Source organism: Herpailurus yagouaroundi, unplaced genomic scaffold (genome assembly GCF_014898765.1).
Source record: "Herpailurus yagouaroundi ecotype Mexico unplaced genomic scaffold, PumYag 142, whole genome shotgun sequence".
Classification (NCBI taxonomy): Eukaryota; Metazoa; Chordata; class Mammalia; order Carnivora; family Felidae; genus Herpailurus; species Herpailurus yagouaroundi.
The window spans coordinates 57,033,998-57,052,549 of record NW_024412397.1 but is presented as its reverse complement, the minus strand read 5'-3'; the positions used below and the strand labels follow the sequence as shown (position 1 = coordinate 57,052,549).

The 18,552-nt window shown below is 37.5% G+C and overlaps 1 protein-coding gene across 4 annotated transcripts in view; it reads left to right on the top strand.

The window, feature by feature from the left end:
- Positions 1 to 18,552, top strand: part of L3MBTL4 (L3MBTL histone methyl-lysine binding protein 4) — a 359,374-nt gene that overhangs the window by 10,048 nt on the left and 330,774 nt on the right. For all 4 annotated transcript variants that reach the window (XM_040479355.1, XM_040479359.1, XM_040479357.1 and 1 more), the window contains one exon: positions 11,283 to 11,337. In XM_040479355.1, coding sequence (XP_040335289.1) covers positions 11,283 to 11,337 — 55 coding nt within the window. The remainder of the gene's footprint in view (positions 1 to 11,282; positions 11,338 to 18,552) is intronic.

The window sequence follows — 18,552 nt, the reverse complement described above, 5'->3', positions numbered from 1 at the left end:
ATGATCTTGTTCATGGTTGGTTTTAAGATGATAAGTGTAGGTCTGTGTCTAGTTACAGAACTGTTTCCTTTGGTCTGACTCACTGGGAGGTGGGGTGGTTAACGTGGGACCAAGGACCATTCCCCCAGAAGTCCACATTGGTTGCATTTCATAGATCAGTTCCATGAGAGTTGAGTGTGAGGGTTGCTTGGATCAGACTTAGGCAGGCCTGAATCTGTCTCAAGTTATGTGAGGATGCCATTTTTCTCAGCATTTCTGGTGTTTTGTGTCATGCCCTCTGAAGAGACAAGGTATTTGATGTGCTCTCAGTTGTTCTTGGATAGTGGTTCTTTAGCTCTGGTCTCCAGAACACCAGCATCAGCATCAACAAACCTGAGGGTTTGTTAGAAATGAAAATTCTTGGTCTTTACTCCAGACCTACTGGATCAGATACCCTGAAGTGAGGCTGAGCAGTCTATATTTTACAGTGCCTCCTGGTGATTGTGGTACACTCATGATTGAGAACCGTTGTCCTAAGGAAATAGCTAGGCCTATCCTACCTGTACCAATAGTCCTATAGTTAATCAGTATTGGCTGCTGAATATTTCTTTTATTTTTTAGTTTAGTATTTGAGACCACCTCTCCTATCCAAACATATTTGCTACCTTTTCTCAGTATCATTTCCTTTTAAGCTGCTAAAATTATTACTGTCCCTTCTCAGAACTTCTGTTATCTTGCCCTACAACACGAATATTCAGCCTTCTGTCTTTTCTGTATTGGCACAAATTCCAGTTTTCTCTTAAGGCCTATCTTGATGCCAGTGATTTTACCATTATTTCCATTCCATATGGGGATTTTCCCATTTTTGAACCTCAGAAGTGCTCAACACTTACATAGGTGCTGTTTGAGTGTGGCACCTTACATGCCTGGATTTCCAAAAATATCTGTTAAATGATGTTCCTAGTGTTTAATGGCTACCTCAGTCAAATGGACTTCTTTGATCAATAGTAGATAATGACATTTCAAAGGACTGTATTACCGATTTGAGTTTTGAAGTGTTTGGAACATATAATTATTTTAAAGAGTGTTCATGGGGTACCTGGGTAGCTCAGTTGGTTGAGCATTTGGCTCTTGATTTTGGCTCAGGTCATAATCTCATGGTTCATGGGTTCAAGTCCCATGTCAGGCTCTTATGCTAGAGGGATTCTCTGTCACCCTCCCTCTCTGCCCCTCCCCCACTCATTCTCTATCACTCTCTCTCAAAATAAATAAATAAAAACATTAAAAAAGAGAATATTCACACAGGATAATAGAAAAGACATGAATTTAGGATGAATTCCACATTATACTGACAGCTAGGGGCTCATTTCCAATTACAATGTCCAGTGTAATTAGTTAAATTTAATAGTTTAATACAGTAAGCAGATTTACATCTGTGGCTGCATTCACTATGTAGAGGAAGGGGTTCAATTATGTTTGAGTTAAACTACTTAAATTATGTTTGGAATTTGCTTGAAATATCAATAATATTCTTTACTTTCTCTGTTACCTTTATGAGTTTACAAGTCAAATTTCCAGTTAATTAAGCAAAATAGCATTGATAGATTAAACACATTAAAGGTAAAACTAATGAACAGTTGGGTACTTTCTAAACATCTGCTTTTGAGGTAGTAATTTCATATCTTCAGTGTCTTATAATTTCCAGAAGCTGATAATAATATCTGTCAATGAGTCTTCGTATACTAGTATTTATTTTATGTATTTGTAGAATTTTAAAAGCATTTATTTACATTTTTCTATGAATAGGCACATAGTTAAAAAAATAATATAAATAATATGAAAATAAGAAGTAAATTCTCTATCATACCCACTCACACACATGCTAACTCCCAAATCTTTTTTTAAAGGTACGATCACTGTTTACATTTTCTTGTGAATCTATATAGGAATCAAAGCAAAAAAAAAAAAAAAAAAAAAAAAAAAAAAAAAAAAAAAAAAAAAAAATAAAAAAAAAAAAAAAAAAAAAAAAAAAAAAAAAAAAAAAAAAAAAAAAGAACCTACAAAACCCAAACCCTTTATACATACATACATACATAAATACATACATAATACAGGCATGAATGCATACATGTACCCAAATGTGCTCATACTTTATTTCTTGTTCTGTATCTTGCTTTTTCTTGCAGTTAAACACATATGTCTTAGAGATGCAGATATTTCCATTGTTTTCAGTGGTGCTTAATATTCCATACTGTGAATGTACCATAATTTATTGAAGCAGTACTCTACTCCAAACATGTAGATGATTTTTAGTTTTTGTTGTTATAATTCTGTATTAAAACCAAAGGTTTGCATTCATATATTTTGATATACTTTTGCAGTTGATTCAAAGATCAAATCTTACTAGTAGACGTGTCATACTAAAGGCTATGTGCATGTAAAATCTTGATAAGCCTTTTATGTCATCTTCCAGAGCAGTCACCCCAGTGTATACTCTAACAGCATCTGCAAGAGTGCTTCTTTCACTTAGGTTTTATTGCATGTCTTATGCCTTTGTTTACTGAAATCCATCACATGAATGAGCTTTGTTTACCATGCCCCATAGTGCTGCCGCAGATTTGGAGAGAGGAGTTTCCCTGCCCCTGTTAGATTCCCTAACATGTCATGTTTTTCCATATATATAACACAAAGACAAGTGCCCTTTTCAGTGCTATTTGTTAGTCTTTTCCACTCAACCACCATTAGAATTGACTGGCAAAGTGTAGGCACACGATAATTGGGGAAACTAAGCATTTTTTTTTCAAGGAGATTTCATAGATGTTTGGTGTGCATTTGGTGTGCATGAAACCCCAAACCATATATAAGCTGTAAAATTTCAAATTTCCTACATAAAAATGCAAGTTTACCAAATAGAAAAGGAAATTTTATTTGAGTATATCAGAATAAAATAATTGTGTATATAAAATACTGAATAAATACTGGTTCCCATTCTTTCTTTTCTTCTGAACCTTTTAAAATCTATGAATCTATATCTGATTATTGAAGTAGGAAGTTTGAAAAATAGAAATATGAGACATTATTTGTTCTCTAAAGGATCTGAATAAATCTGAAAAATAAGTTTATTATTATTAGAGAGAAAAGAACTTATAGGGGGTAATGTGAGACAACTAACTGCTTATACACATTAGTGTTTGTAGGTACATTCAACCTTCAGGGCCAGGTAGAATCATTAGGGGCTCATGTATAGACTTTGAAGGGTAAGGAGTACCTAAGATGTCCATATTTAATGCTTTATTTAATTTATTTAACAAATAAAATTTAATGCATATTTAATGCTATTGTGACAAATGGTTCTTACGTCCAACCTGGTAAAAAAAAATCCAATTTGGTAAGATGCAATATGCGAGAGTATAACTTATTTGTGTTTTAACATCTGGGTGCTATCTAGGCAACTAACCTTGAGAGATAAGGAAGTTGAAAGGTCAGAGGAGGGATTGTCTGGGCCAAGAAAGCAGCATGAGTAAAGGTATGGGGTTGGAAGCAAATATGACATATGTGATAAATGACAAGATTATAATTACTTGTCTCATTGAGCAGATGTTGCTGTTGGCAGTTTTGCAGAATGAGTGTTGGGCTGGGGGTCAGAATATTTGGATTTCAGTTTTTGGCTCTGATGATAATTATTAGCTCTATGACCAAGGATAAGTCCCTCACCAGGCTGAGCCTCAGCTTTTTTATTTATAGAACCAGAGTCTTAGATTAAAAGATCTTAAGGGTCTTTCCATTTCAGTGAGTCTAAGATTTGGTACATAATGAAATAGCAAGATGACTAAGATGGACGTGAGTGGTTAAGCTTAGAGAGTCTTGAAGATGGAGCAGAGGAAGTTGTACCTGATATTGTATCTGCTGAACTTGATATACGTATTGGCAGGAGGGAGCTGTGGTTGGCTTTTACTTGGGCATAATGTAATGAAATTATTTTGTAATATCCTTAATTAGTGAGAAAATGTTTAGGGTAAGGTTACATTGGTTTCTTAATCTTCAGTAGTACTTAATTTTTTATCATTTTGTTGCCCTACACATGACTGATATACTAGTTTGCATCAGCCAATAGAATGCATTTATATATGGGGGAACTAGGGGCTCCTGGGTGGCTCAGTCGGTTAAGCGTCTGACTCTTGATTTCTGCTCAGGTCACCATCTCACAGTTGTGAGATCGAGCCCCATGTCGGGCTCTGCACTGGGCATGGAGCCTGCTTAAGATTTTCTCTCCCTCTCCCTGTGCCCCTCTACCACCTCAAAAAATATGTATGGGGGAACCATAGAGAGGAGATATTTATAGAGCTATTTTAGATTTTTTTCTCTTTGATTTTTTAGAGACATCTTAGCAGATACTGTTTTAAATATGCCTGGGATTCCCCCCCCCCCCGCTCCTAGCTGGCCCTGAACAGGGCACATACCATTTGTAACAATTATATTACAGCCTTCCTCCTCGGAGTCTAGGCCTCTAACATGGGATTTTGTTTTTATTCAGGTAGAGTGATGCTAACAGATCCAGAGATGACTGCCATTGAAAAATAGTTTTTGCTCACAATGAATATTGAATATTTGAATAAAATGAGATCATTTCTTTCTCTCTGTCTCCATCTGAATTGCAGTAAAGCAATGAAAAATAATCCTTTTCTGTTTTTTTATTTTATCTGAAAGGTTAATTTCATTTGTCTTCAATTTGTCACCCACATTGAATCAGAGAAAAAGAGAATTTGAAAAGTGGACTTGAGACAGCAAGTGAAATTCAAATGGTAGTTTGTTAGTGGAGTCATTGAAGGGGATTTCAAGTGTTTTCCACTGTCCATGAAACCAATAGGTGTCATCCTGTATTCTTATGGGAGAGGAATAGTGGTTGCTGGAAAATCCTCCAGTGCTCCAGGGACTGGTCTGAGGGTGAAAGAAAGGAAGGGGCAGTATCTGGAAGTTCCAGGGCAGAGACTTGAAATTGCAAACCACATATCAATAGGTGAAAATCTTTTGTTTTGCTTCCTTGATTGGAATTCATAGACAGGGAAATGTCGACACTTATTAATCAGAAAAGTTACTGTAACTTGTAGTAAAAGTATATGATGCATCCGGGTCCATCAGGAGGCAGCAGAACAAGAAGCCTTTTGGTTATTATCTCACCTCATCACCCTCTCTTCCAAAATGATGGATTTTAAATTGGTGAATGGAAATGCACCAAGCAAGACTTATTTTATGTTCCTTAAACCACTCCCTTCCCTTTTTCAGAGTAAACCACTCCCTTCCCTTTTTCAAGAGTAAAGTTTGAAACCTGAGAAATCACAGTAATGGTTTTATTTTTCTCAACTCATACTGATTTCCTTAAGTGTTCTGCCTGGGAAGATAAGGAAAAGTGCTCATTTTTCCTTTCCTTTTTAAAAAAATTAACTCTCTAGTCATTAATAGCAGTGTGGATTTATTACCTTAATGAAATAATTAGTTAGCTCAGACAGAAGCACAGAATGTTAAAACTTGCAGGAGTTCCTGTTGCAGGAGAATATTTGGTCCAATCCCTTTTCTTATAGACAAGAAAAAGTAGGTGCAGATAACATATGTCATTTGTTCATGGTTACATACCTCTTTGTGGGTGGGACTGGAACTTGACCTTGGGTCACCTGACCCCAAATTCAGCATTTTTCTGATCTATTTTAAGATATTAAATCCTCTTTTATTTGCAAAATTTTCCAAAAAAAAATGAGGTCGGTGTATCTTAAGAGAAATATAAATTTATTCTTAAATACAAAATGGTGACCTTTCATATATATGTCTACATATCTATAACCTGATCCATCCAAAAAAAAAAAAAAAACATATGTACATAAGGAGCTTGGATAATTTAACTCTGAAGTGAGAGGTAATGTTATTTTTGGAAGGATATGTTTCTTCTATCTAGGCAGAATTTCAATAGCAAATAAAGAAGTGTGAACCAAACATCCTAATCCACTAACGGAGTGACAGACAGCATATTATATATTTCTTTTTATATTTGAATGATACAGTGATTATAAAAATGCTTCAGTAGCTGTTGTGCTCACATAATCAACTCTTGAATACTATTTCTTGTTACCATTTCAGTTTTTGCAGTAAAACCTTTATGAGAAGAGACTGGTGTTGTTTCAAATTATGTAAATTTCCTGTGTATTGAGTGGGTAAAAAGGGATGAAATTGGGGTAAAGAACTGCCATAGAAAATTAGACCGATTCAGTTCATCATTTCACATGCAGTAGAACAGAGGTAGATAGGATGGCTTCTCTACTCTCACCCTCTGCCTGGAAGATGGTGGCTGTACAGCTCATGCTGTGGTCCACAGACCTTCAGAAGTGTCTTCAGCTGGGGCTTGTTGGACACTGGTAATCTCAGGCCCTATTCCAGACCTATAGAGTCAAGATCTGCATTTTAACAAAATACCCAGGTGATTCATACACAGGTTAAATTTTGAGAAGCTCTAGGTTATAGTATGTTTTATCAGGATGCTACTTTATTAATTGCGTGATAACTTTGGATGTGAAATCTACCAGGTGGAAAAGTACTTGCATTCATGCCTTCATTCAGCAAATATTTGTTGAGCTAGACTAGGTGCCAAGTTACCTTTTGGGGATGAAAGATGGTTGAGACTGTGCCTTCAGTAAGTTCCTCAAAGCAGGTGAGTCCAATAAGACAGATGATAGGCCCAATAATAGAGATTTGTACAGGGAATTTCCAGGATTCAGTAGGTTACCCAGTTTAACATGGGCGGAGAGGGGAGGAGGAAGTAAGAGCAAGGAGACCTCCTTGTGTTAACTTCTAAAGGATAAATAGGCATGTATTAGTTTTCTATTGCTGCTTAACAAATTGCCACCAACTTTGTGGCTTAAAACAGCCATTTATTATTACCTCACACTTTCCATAGGTCAGTCTTCTAGGCATGAGTTAAATGAATTTTCTGCTTGGGGTATCAAAGGGTAAAATCAAAGTGTTGGTCTGGCTGAGATCTTTTTGGAGCTCAATGGCCTCTTCCAAGCTCATATGGTTGTCAACAGAATTCTGTTCTTTGTGGTTGTAGGAATGTGGGTCCTGTTTTCTCATTGGCTCTCAAGCAAGATCCAGTCTTAGCTCCAAGAGGCCCTGCACAGTTCCTTGTCATGGGGTCCTCTCACTGCATGGCAGCCTGCTATTTCAAGGCCGGAGATCCTCCTGCTTTAGTCAGCTAGTGTGGAGTCATATATTGTAATGCAGTTGAGAAACTGACTGTCCCATCACCTTGGCATATTCTTTGGTCTAGAAGTAAGTAACAAATTTCACCCCTGCTCAGGGGAGGGGATTCTACAAGGCATTGCTCATTAGGGTCATCTGAGAATCCGCAAGGAGAGTAGCTGGTGGAGGAGGGGGTGTGGGTGAAGCAAAGTGCAGAGTGAGTTTGGGGAACTTTGGGCAGGGGATAAGAAGAGGTTCAGAGTGTAATGATGAATTCCCTTTGGTAATTACTGAGTTTCAAGAGCTTGTAAGGCATCCAGATGAAGCTGTGTAGTGGGACTTTGGATCTGCAGGTTTGAAACATGGTGGAGGGAGATGTGGATCCATTGGTCATCTTGTCTGTGAGACTGAGAGTGGGTTGGCAGGTGTCAGAGCGAACAGAACAGGGGGTGGGCAGGACAGAAAGTCCGGAGAGCAGTGGGGATGCTTGCACATGAGAGGCATGAAGGCAGGAAGGCAGAGGTGAGGCCAGAGTGGTGCATGGAGAACGGGCAGCTGCAGGGTTGTCGCAGTGGGGGTGAGAATGTATGTCATAAGGAGCTGGGGGGACAGAAGAGTAAATGTGAGGCTTCATTCTTTCCTCAGTCAGCCATTCAGTAGTAAACGCCTATCAGATGATGGGTTGTCAGTGAACAAACACTGGGTGTTGTGTTTCATTTGCTCCTTAAAACCCAGTGCATTTCCTGCCATATAAGAATAGCTCAATAAATTTGTTAAATAGGTAATTAATTCAGTTAGTGGTTTAAGATTCTTCTCTACTCTCTCTCAGAATTCTTCTTTCATCAGAGATTCTGTTCATTTGAGATATGTTTCTTCAGTCAGTAAACACAAATAGGAAGGCTAACTTAATTTTTATTAAGTCTGGATCCATTTCAAGTCTGCAGCTTGAAATCTGGCAGAATAACTGTGACGGCTACCATGGAGAGTCTGCCATGTGTTACAGGCTGCAGTCAGGTTTTACCCGTGGATCTCTATTCCTTGGAGCAATTCAGTAAAGAAGTTAAGATGATCTCCAGATCACAGATTAGAAAACTGAGGCTCACAGAAATTAGGTCACTTGGTCAGCGTCATACCACTGGTAAGGTGGATTGGGGATGAACCCTCAGATGCCTGACTCTAAAACTTGAACAGAAGGGAACTCGCTTATTGTGGGTAGACGCTAAACAGTCTAGGAATCATATTAAAACACAAGGCCGTCATCATTAAAACAGTGTTGGTACTGCTAACTGAAAAGACAGATAAACAAAGAAACAGAAGAGACATGCCAGAAGTAGGAGCAAATGCACATGGGAGTTCAGTATATTGTCCATACATGTTGGGAGAGGTGAAGGGCCACTTGGGTGAAAATACTGGATGTTTACTTCACACTATATCCTGGCTCAGATTCAGATTTATCAAAGATCAGATGTGAAAAAATAAACCATAAATGTAATAGACATAAGCAAAGTAGAAGGTTTTTATAATTTGGGAGTGGAGAAGGATTTTCTAATGATTATTCAAATTGAGAAGCCACGAAAGAAAAGTTTGTAATTTCATTTCTGAAACAACAAAAATCCCTACATATTAAAAAATACCATAAGAAAAATGAAAAAGACAAATGACAAACTGGGGAAAAAGAATAATGCATCTCATAATGTAAACAAAGGACTAATCTTCCTCATTTATCAAGACCCAAAGATGAGCAATCATTCCAATAGAAAAGGGACCAAGGATGTAAAAAGATATTTCACAGAGAAGGAAATACAAGTGGCTTTAAATATACAAAGTGATCTTCAGTTTCTTCATAATGTAACAAACGCACATTTAACTGTAGTGAGATGTTTGTCACTCGCCGTCTTGGCAAAAATCCAAAAATTTGATAACACACCCTGGTGACAAGGCTGTGGGAAAGCAGGCACTGATCCAAGGCTTGTGAGACTGTTGAGTGGGAAAGCTCGTGTGGGGATTGGCAGCAGGAAAGCACGAGTCTCTTGACTGGCAGTTTCACTCCTGAGAAGTCATTCCATAGATACCCTTGCACATATGCAAAATGACATACGTGCTGGTTTTTCACTGTAGCATTATATGACTGGGGGAAAAAAAGATTGGAAATAGCCCAAATATCCATAAATATGGAACCAGTTAAGTAAATCATGAAATATCCATTCAGTGTAATGCTGTGCGGCTGTGAAGAACAAACGAGAATGCTCTTCATAATCTGATAAAGATCTCTGAGGTATTTTGTTAAATGAAAAGAGAGGGAAAAAACTATATTATGATGTGTGACCTTTGTGCATAAAAGCAAGACAATAAGAACATATATTCATGTTTCTTTGTGTTTTTATAAAGAAAACTTTACAAAGACATATTAGACTCTAGTAACTGTGATTTGCAGGTGGAGGTGTTATGAGTTGGCCAGAGTGGGGAGGATGGGTGGGGAAGTTTTCACTCTATTTGTTTCTCTGTATATTTTTACCTTAAGCCATATGAACTTAAAAAACAAATTATATGTACAGAAAGATACCAAGCTTTCACAATCAATTGTATCTGGCTGTATCAGCAAGTGGCAGCCTGGTGTGCTTACCCATCAATAAAGAAATATTAATCACATATCTCAATACATGTGGGTTATTCGTTTATTTGAGAATTGTATGATTTACTATTACTCAAATTGTATTTTGCACCTCAAAGCCATAAACCAAAAAAGAAACTAAGAAAGTGTCATAGAAAAATGAAATCAATGCTATTTATTTTAACAGTTACAAACAAGTTTGCTCCCATTAACATATTAGCAAGCATGATTCTTTTTTGAAAGCTTGATTCAAAGCTTTGTGTTGGCATTGTCTGAAGTCTGTTTTTTTAGGTTCGGTTGTAATGGTTGTCATAGCCGGGATCACTGGGTGTCCTGGTTTGTCTAGAACTTAGGGCTTCCCCACATGCAGGCTTCAGTGCTGTGGCTATGTCAGACCTGGGAAAACTGGGGTGGTCAGTCACCCTTGTCATAGCTTAAAAAGACATGTCCCAAGAGTAAACAGGCCTAATCTGAAGAAACGATTGTTAGCCAAACCTGCTAATCATGACACTCATTTCTCAGCACCCCTGTCAGTTATGTGAAGGTTTTTGTGTATTTCAGCTGCTGACTTTTCATCTTCCCTGATGACAGTTTTTCTTGGGAACTAATCAGAGGTATTGCATATTTATATTTCCAAAAGTGAGTTCAGAGCCCACTGAAACCCTTCATTTGGAGGATTTTAAAATTGGGAAACTCTGCTCCTCAATTTTTAAGTGTATAATTATGAGTTTGAATGGGGGGCATTCAATGTTTATGACTACAAAATTGTGTAAATGAAACACATTTCTGAGTACCAACTAACAAACGCTCTTTGTTACTGTGAGTATCTTTCAAAAAGAAGTTATTCCCTTAGTCTTTGTTAGGTGGTCAGCCTTTCTTCGAGAGTTGCTGTGAGAATGTCTGATGAATTGCTTGCTCGGTGGAGAGAAGCTCTGCCATGGTCTTTTTGGGCGCTTGTATTGTTTGTCATATGCAGTCTGGGGTTTTTTCAAAGGAATCTTTGAAGTCATTTGTCTCTTCTCTGGAGGTCAGTTTGGCCAAAATTAGATAATGTTACCTTGACTGAGCCTTAATAAATTGTCATAGATGCCGGTAGGCTGAAGGAGGCTTGGCTGTGGTGTGGGAGTTGACTCCTCCATCAGCCTGCCTCTGGCACAGTGTCACACACAGGCAGTAGGGAGGCGTCCTTATCAGCTTCCATATTAAATGTTTTTGAACCTTACTCTCTCTCATACTTTAGCCAGAAAAGAATTAAGACAGTAATAGAGGATTCCTGCCATGTCCAGATGGATCATGGTGTGCCCTCTGAGGTCGCACACCCAGCTGAGGGCATTGGCTACTCATGGATTGTTGCTGCCTTTACAGTGCTTTTCATGGTTTGGCTTCCTGCACACAGAAGAGTTCTTTCTGGTGTGTCCAATATGTATCCAAAAATATGGTCTAAACCACATTTTCTGTGTTCTAGGAGCAAGCTGAAGAAGAAAAGAAGCCCAGGGATGGTGCCACCCCATTGAGTCACGGTAATCATGACCATCCCTTACAGTTTTAGTCTGTGAACAACAATGAACAACTTTTAAGTGTAGTTTTTGTTAGGTAGCTTTCATTGTTTTAGGTTTGTTTATTTCAGTGTATAATCATAGCATCATTTATTGACATTGTGTTCCATACCCCTCTGTAGACCATCCTAGTCATCTGAGATTTTCACATAATATACATCAAGAAAAAGTCTGAAGCTCTGATCTCGTTTATTTGCTTTTTAAAAATACTTTAAGTAAAATAACTTCCGACTTGTAAACCTTCCCAGAGAACAAGACAATGGGAGATGCTACTTAGTTTATTATAATTCTTTGTTTAAGCTCTTCCCGGAGTAGTTTAATCTTCTAATGATTGCATCTGTCCTCTTCCGTTGAAGTCATGTTTTAGAGGAGGATGCATATTTGCTCTAAAATGAATATCGCTCATTATGGTTATTAATGCATCAATAAGTTTTAGATAACAACTTTTTAATATTCAGCTAATTCTCTGATGCTTTAAATTTAAATCAACAAGTGCAGATGATATTTTCCTGGAATATATTTTCCATTATTAAATTTTCTGTAAAATGTAGCTGAATGTCCAATATTTGTGCTACTCTCCATGGGAAGGAAGCATATAAATTTGATAAGTCTTTTCTAATGATCTTTTTAACATATGTTAAGTATTTGTTGAGTGAGCTTTTTAAAATAAACAATGGCAATAACTAAAAATACCTTGAAAAAATGACAAACAAAAATTGAGGTTTTTAAAGACCATTTTATATTGCTTAGTTTAGGGACAAAAAATTGAAAATTTGTGATCTTCCATCTAAATGCTTTTAAAATAAAAGTTGTTTTCTGCTATAAGCAAAATATGCTGCTTTAAATTCTTTTCTTCTGTCGCCGTCAGCCAGACCCATCATGTTCTTTGCTGAAAAAGCAAAATAGAATGCAGTAATTTGGTAATTATGTAACTTGATGTTCAGCTCCATTGAAATACACTTCAGTTATGCAACACTGGAATTCTAGAAATAAATTTGGACTCTACCTGGCCCTAACAGCGGGGCTTTTTTAAACATTGTTTTTTTTTCTTCTCAGAAGTAGGTTGTGATTTATTATGTTGTTGTTCTCCTCTGCTGCTGTATTTTCACACGAATGCAAATTGTTTTAGATTCTCTTATTCCATGGCTAAAACAGTTATTCTAGAAGAAGAAGACGCAGAGTTAGGCCAACAATTTAAGAATGTTCAGTCCTTAAAACTAAGATTTTTTAGTAATTTAGTATTTATAGCTCCATTATAGCCGAATATATATTTATCATAAATAGTTTTTCAGTTTCAATACAAAGTGACTTTTTGCTGTTGTTCTTCCATTGTCAGAGTTGTTTTTATGGGTAGTGGTCCATTCTCAAAAGTTTCCCCAGTGGTTTATTCTTCTCAAATCTGAGGTTGTTGTTGTTTGCCCCAACTACTGAAGTTAGCTCCATGTTTACAGGAAGGACGGGGTTTGGTTTGTGCATACAGATGCTACAGACTGCTAGTTGAAATGCAAATTGAATTATTTGAGAGGCTTTTGAAGTACCACTTGTAGTGGGATGAAGGAAACCATTCCCTAAAGGGCCTATCATCTTCATATTAAAGTGGGGATTTTCCTCCCATAGTTTCTGGACATTGTTTAATTTTTTCTGTAGGCTACTTACAAAACAAAAAAGATTTAGTCACTTACCAGTTTCTTAATAACACAAGGAAAGCAAACAAATGTACACATGCACATTTATATGTGAACAGAAAATTGTATTGAAAAATAAACACTTAATTCTTAGTCCTGCTTTTACAACAAGGAAGGCATTTCCTTGGAAATCATTACCAAATCATTTATAGAGTGCCCAGTCTGTGCCACTAATACTGACTGCAGTGTTACACAGATGATGGAGCGTTGGCTCAGAGGCCATTTGACTTATTTAGGGTAAATAACTAGTGAATGGTGGATCCAGGATTTGAACCCACAGCTAGCAAGTTCTAAAGCCTATGCGCTTTCTACTTTACCTATTACTTTAACATTCTCCCTTTGTAGCTGCTAACACAAAGGTAGAGAAAATGAATCGTGCTTAGAAATGGGATGGGAAGAATAGCTGCTAATAATTAAAGTACTAATGCTGTCTCGTGTAGCTCTTTGTGTCCATGGGAACTAGCTGAACTAGAGTTTTCCTGACAGTCATGCCCTGAGATTAACTTTTTTTGGTTCTTTTGGAGACTTTCTGAGCTATGTTATTCCTGGTGATTGAAAAAATTTGGTAATTATATTGGATACCACTAAGAAAAGGTTTGTCTCGGTATTTGTTAATAATTATGTATGATTAAAGGTATAGAAGTAGTGTCGTCAATCACTGTGTAATCCCAGATGTGTACATTTGAAGTCTTGAAAATAAAAACAACTCATTTCTTCAGTTGGACAAGTGATCTGGCTTTTCCCCTTCTAAATTTTTTTAAAAAGTTTATTTATTTAGAGACAGAGAGAGAGAAAGAGAAAGAAAGAGAGAGAGTGGGAAAGGGGCAGAGAGAGAGGGAGAGAGAGAAAGAGAGAATCCCAAGCAAGCTCTGTGCTCCTTGCTGAGTCTGATGTGGAGCTCAGTCTCACAACTGTGAGATCATGACCTAAGCTGAAACCAAGAGCTGGACGGTTAACTGACTGAGCTACCCAGGCGCTCCTCCCCTTGTGAATTTTAAGTGCTCTTTTTAGCTACTGCTAATACTTGTTTAGTTGAGTGTTGGGGCAGTGAGGTCTGTATAAACATAAAAAGAGTAGAAGAAATTATGAGGGAAAATGACATGTATACACATCCAAATCAAACTTTGTAAATCAAAGAATGTCATAATAAAAATTAAAGTGGAAATCAAGAAGGTTCATACACACAACAGATTTAGAAAAAGTAATGCACTAAGATCTCAGCGCAAAAACAGACAAAGGACACGAACAGGAATTCATGGAAGAGGAAATAAAAGTAGCTAAAATATAAATGTGTTAAGTACATTTAGTCTTAGTAGAAGGCAAAGAAATACACATTTAAATGTAATAATGAACATTTCTTAGCCTTCCAATTGACAACAGTTACAAAAATGCTGATCCTGTTTGCTGATGGGCGGGGGGCGCTGCCAGTACACTGCTCTTGGAAGTATAAGTTGTTCCATTGTTCTGGAGGACATAGTGATGGCATTTATCAAAAGTGTTAAAGAAACATTTCCTTCAGCTCAGGAACTCCATTTTTTGGAATTTCTCCTAATGAAATAAGCCATCCGCATTGAATTTATGCATATGATATTCACTGTAGTACTAATTACAAGTGGAGAAAAGTTGGAAATGACCTAAATGTCCAACAAATTTGGAGTAGGTAAGACATTGTGGTACAACTGTGTGTAAGCAATTGTGTGGTCACTTCAGTGCTTTTGGAAAAAATTAAATTACACGGGAGTGAAAGTTTATGATAACATATTAAGGGGGGGAAAGCTCAGGAGCGTAATCTCAGTGATGATTGAAAAAAAGCACATATCTATGGAACAGAAGGAATGATGTTTTATAACGATTATTATTTCTAAGTTGTGAAATAAAAGAATGCTTCCTATATTTTGCAAGTATTTTTTTTTCACAATTAGTAGGTAATCATGGTACAGTCAAGCAAATATTGAAAAAAAAATTCCTCAAAGCTTCAATTTATGGAAAGAAGGATGTGGTTGGAATGTCTGCTTTTGGATTTCTTCCTTTTTTTGTAAGTAAACTTGTCATTTTGGAATAACTTTAGACTTGAGAAAGATTGCAGAAATAGTAGAGCTCAGCCCTTTGCCTAGTTTCTGCAAACATTAATATCTTACATGACTGCAGGACATTTGTCAGAACTAAGAAATTAACAATGGTACGTCACTATCACTAAACTTTGTACTTTATTCAAATTCCACCAGTTTTTCTACTAATGTCCCTTTTCTGTTCCCAAATCGAGTCCAGAATACCACTTTACATGATCATTGATTGTGTGTACATTTCCTTTACTCCGGAGTCTTGTTCTCTGTGACTGGAAGTCACCACCAGAAGTTCCAGTCTCTTGAGAGAGACATTGTTTTCTCACTCGCTTTCAACTCATCCTGTCTTCACCATCTGGCATCTATGCTCAGCCGTCCCCCACACACTATTCTTTCCTCCTACACCAGTGCCCCACAGATAGTTGCCAACATTTTGTTGATTGAATGGAACGAGGGACCTCCCAAAGCAGCGGAAGCTTCCCTGCTCTTACTTTTCTTACTTTTTAGATTTCACATCCCCTTTACAGCTGAATTCTTTGTTCCTAGGTGTTGAGTGTGCTTCCTCTCTAGCCCCTTAGTCTGTAGCACCATCTTTGACCTGGACTCAGTCTAGAGTCCTGGAGATATCCTTGACCCCTCTTTCTCACATACCCACAAGTTTCCTAAATAATTACCAACATTTCTCTACTCGTCTCTCTTGATATCTTTTAAATAGTATCTCTCAACTTGAGATGACCCTACTCACTTTTCAGTGGTTTCACATTTTTACCCTCTCTGAAATGAGAGGAAATGTACTGCTTTTACCCTCTCTTACCCAGCTAAAATGTATCTGAAATTCTGTTAGTAGAGGGCCTTGTATCCTTTCTCTAGATTATCATTAGAGGCCTCTGAGCTTCTGGAACTTGCCAGGCACCTGCCACTGAACTCTGCCTCTCCCCGTTTGGCTTCAGCCTAACAGAACATGCAGTATAGACCCTGCTGTCTGAAGAACGGTTTCTTCTGCCTGGAGTCTTCTTTTTCTAGCCTAATCCAAGTAGCTGGATCCTTTCAAACCTCATTATCTTCTCTACTTTGCTCATTTAGTATTTTTCTCTCTATTCTGTTTTCTCTCAGTATATCCTCAGGCATTTGGCTTTTAAAAATTAAGTTATATAATATGCTATGTCTCCCACTTAAATTTGGTGTTTTTTAAAAAATCATGTAATCCAGCCAGAGGATTTATCATTTAGTATACTGAAGTAATAATTTACTAGAGCTCTGAAGGATTAATTAGCTAAATGGCCTGAAGAAGAATTAACACAGCTTCCAAAAGTGCTTAACTTACTTTTGGAGAGTAGTTTTGGTGCTGGGGGATATGGTTCATTAAATGTGATTCTAAAAGATTCAAAGATGGTCCTTTGAGCATTATCCCCAGAGTCTGTTGTTAGAGTAACTAGTTTACTTCCTAGGTGTAATGACGGAAGTACTTTCTTGCAATGGAAATAATGCCCACATTTTTAAAACTTTATGAGAGGTCCGTTTATTCCCATCAAGGTACTTCCTTACCTAACAATGGACAGCATTCCATCAGAAAAGGGAAAACCAAATTGATTTTACTTTAGTCAGTTCTTATCTTTATAGATGGCATTTACTATCATTAAGTGCATAGTTAAATGTTTAGGTATTTGAATGCTTTGAACCTACAGAATTACATTTTCACTGAGCCATGAAACTATCACTCAGAGATAAGCAGGGGATTTCTTTGTAACTAAAGTACTTTTTTGGGGGGAAACTTTAATAAAGAAAACACATCCACATGCACTTTAACAAAAATACTACTCTGTAAAAAATTTTATTTGCTCTTGATAGTGGTTTATTAGTGAGCTCATCTTTGAACTTACCTGATTAAGTTACCAAACATCCCCTGTAAGATTCTGCCACTCTGGGTGAAGAAGCAGGAGTGTGAATATACACTGTCACAGAGGAAAGGAGCACATGTGTCAGTAGATGGTACCAGTGACTAGACTGTATAAAGCACAAAGAGAGGGCAAGGGCCTACATTCATAAAACCTGTTTTATAAAGACAGTTTTTATGGGCCGTGTTGAATTCTTTAATATATGAAAGCAGACATCATATTAAAATTTTTACCTCATTAAAGAACTTCCTGAGGAAGCCTCCAGATTATTTATGTTCTCAAGCTGTCCCACAGAGGAGCCTCTACTACTTCTGTTATTAGAGGTCCCTGGTGGATAATAAGGGTATTGAACTCTGGGAAGGGGACTGAATGCCCTGACTTTTAGATTGATTTAGCAAAAGAAAATGTCACAGAGCAGTACTTAGTCCCAGTGGGGGTGTCTGGGAAGCTTTCAAGCTGTGCAGGCCTCGTATTTATAGGGAGGGCCTGGTGGTGGCGGGCCACCATCAATTAACCAAGCAAAACACCCCATCATCTCCTCCTGCAGGACCTATTCTCCTCCTTCCTTGTTCTGTTCCTAAAACCAGAGACTTTGGTTTAACCAAAGGACTCTTTCCACTAACGTGCTTTGCTGTTTTAAAGCATGTTTGATTTTTGTTCAGCATAATTACCTTTCGCTACTGAGATTGAAGCTGCTACTTTGGGGGCATTTCAATATTCGTTTGAACCTAAACTGTTTCATGTGAAATATTTAATTTGGACTATGGGCTTATTTGCTGACATGCCCGTGTTTAATGACTACTTCATCTCCCTGTGCTCTCTCAGCACTACCGAGTGAAATTCTTCTTTTCTTAAATACATTTCTGAAATATTTGGAACTATCTCAAATTTACAGAAAAGTTGCAAGTACAGCTCAGAGACATTTTTTCTTTCTGAATTATAGAGTACCTTACCAGCTTGGTACCCCATCACCTCCAAATACTTTAGTATGTAATGTCCTACAAACAAGATCATGCCATGCACAACCATTCAGGGCAACCATTCAGGGCAGGAAGTTAAAGTCGATACCTTACTGCCATGCAAGCTGCAGACCCCATTGAGGTTATACCCGTTATCCTGACAATGCCCTTTATGGTGAAGGGATCTATTTCTGAATGCAGATTGCATTTAGTTACCTCTGCAGATTCCTACATCTGCATCTCCTACACTCTTGAAGATCACAGGCCAGTTATTTTGTAAATGTTCCCCATTTTGAGTTTGTCTGATATTTCCTTATGATTAGATTCAAGTTGTACATCACAGAAGTGATGCTTTTTTTTTTTTTTTTTCTCCCTGGGCCTCCTGTCAGATGGCAGACAATTATGATTTGCCCCATTTCTGATGATAACTTACTTTGATCCCTTGATTATCCTGGTTTCTGCCGGGTTCCTCTACTCTAAAGTTACAGTTTTTCCTTTGGAATTGGTAAGTTTTATAGGGAGAGAATTAGAAGCTGTAAATATCCTGTTTTTCACCTAACTTACTCCTCCCCTCCCC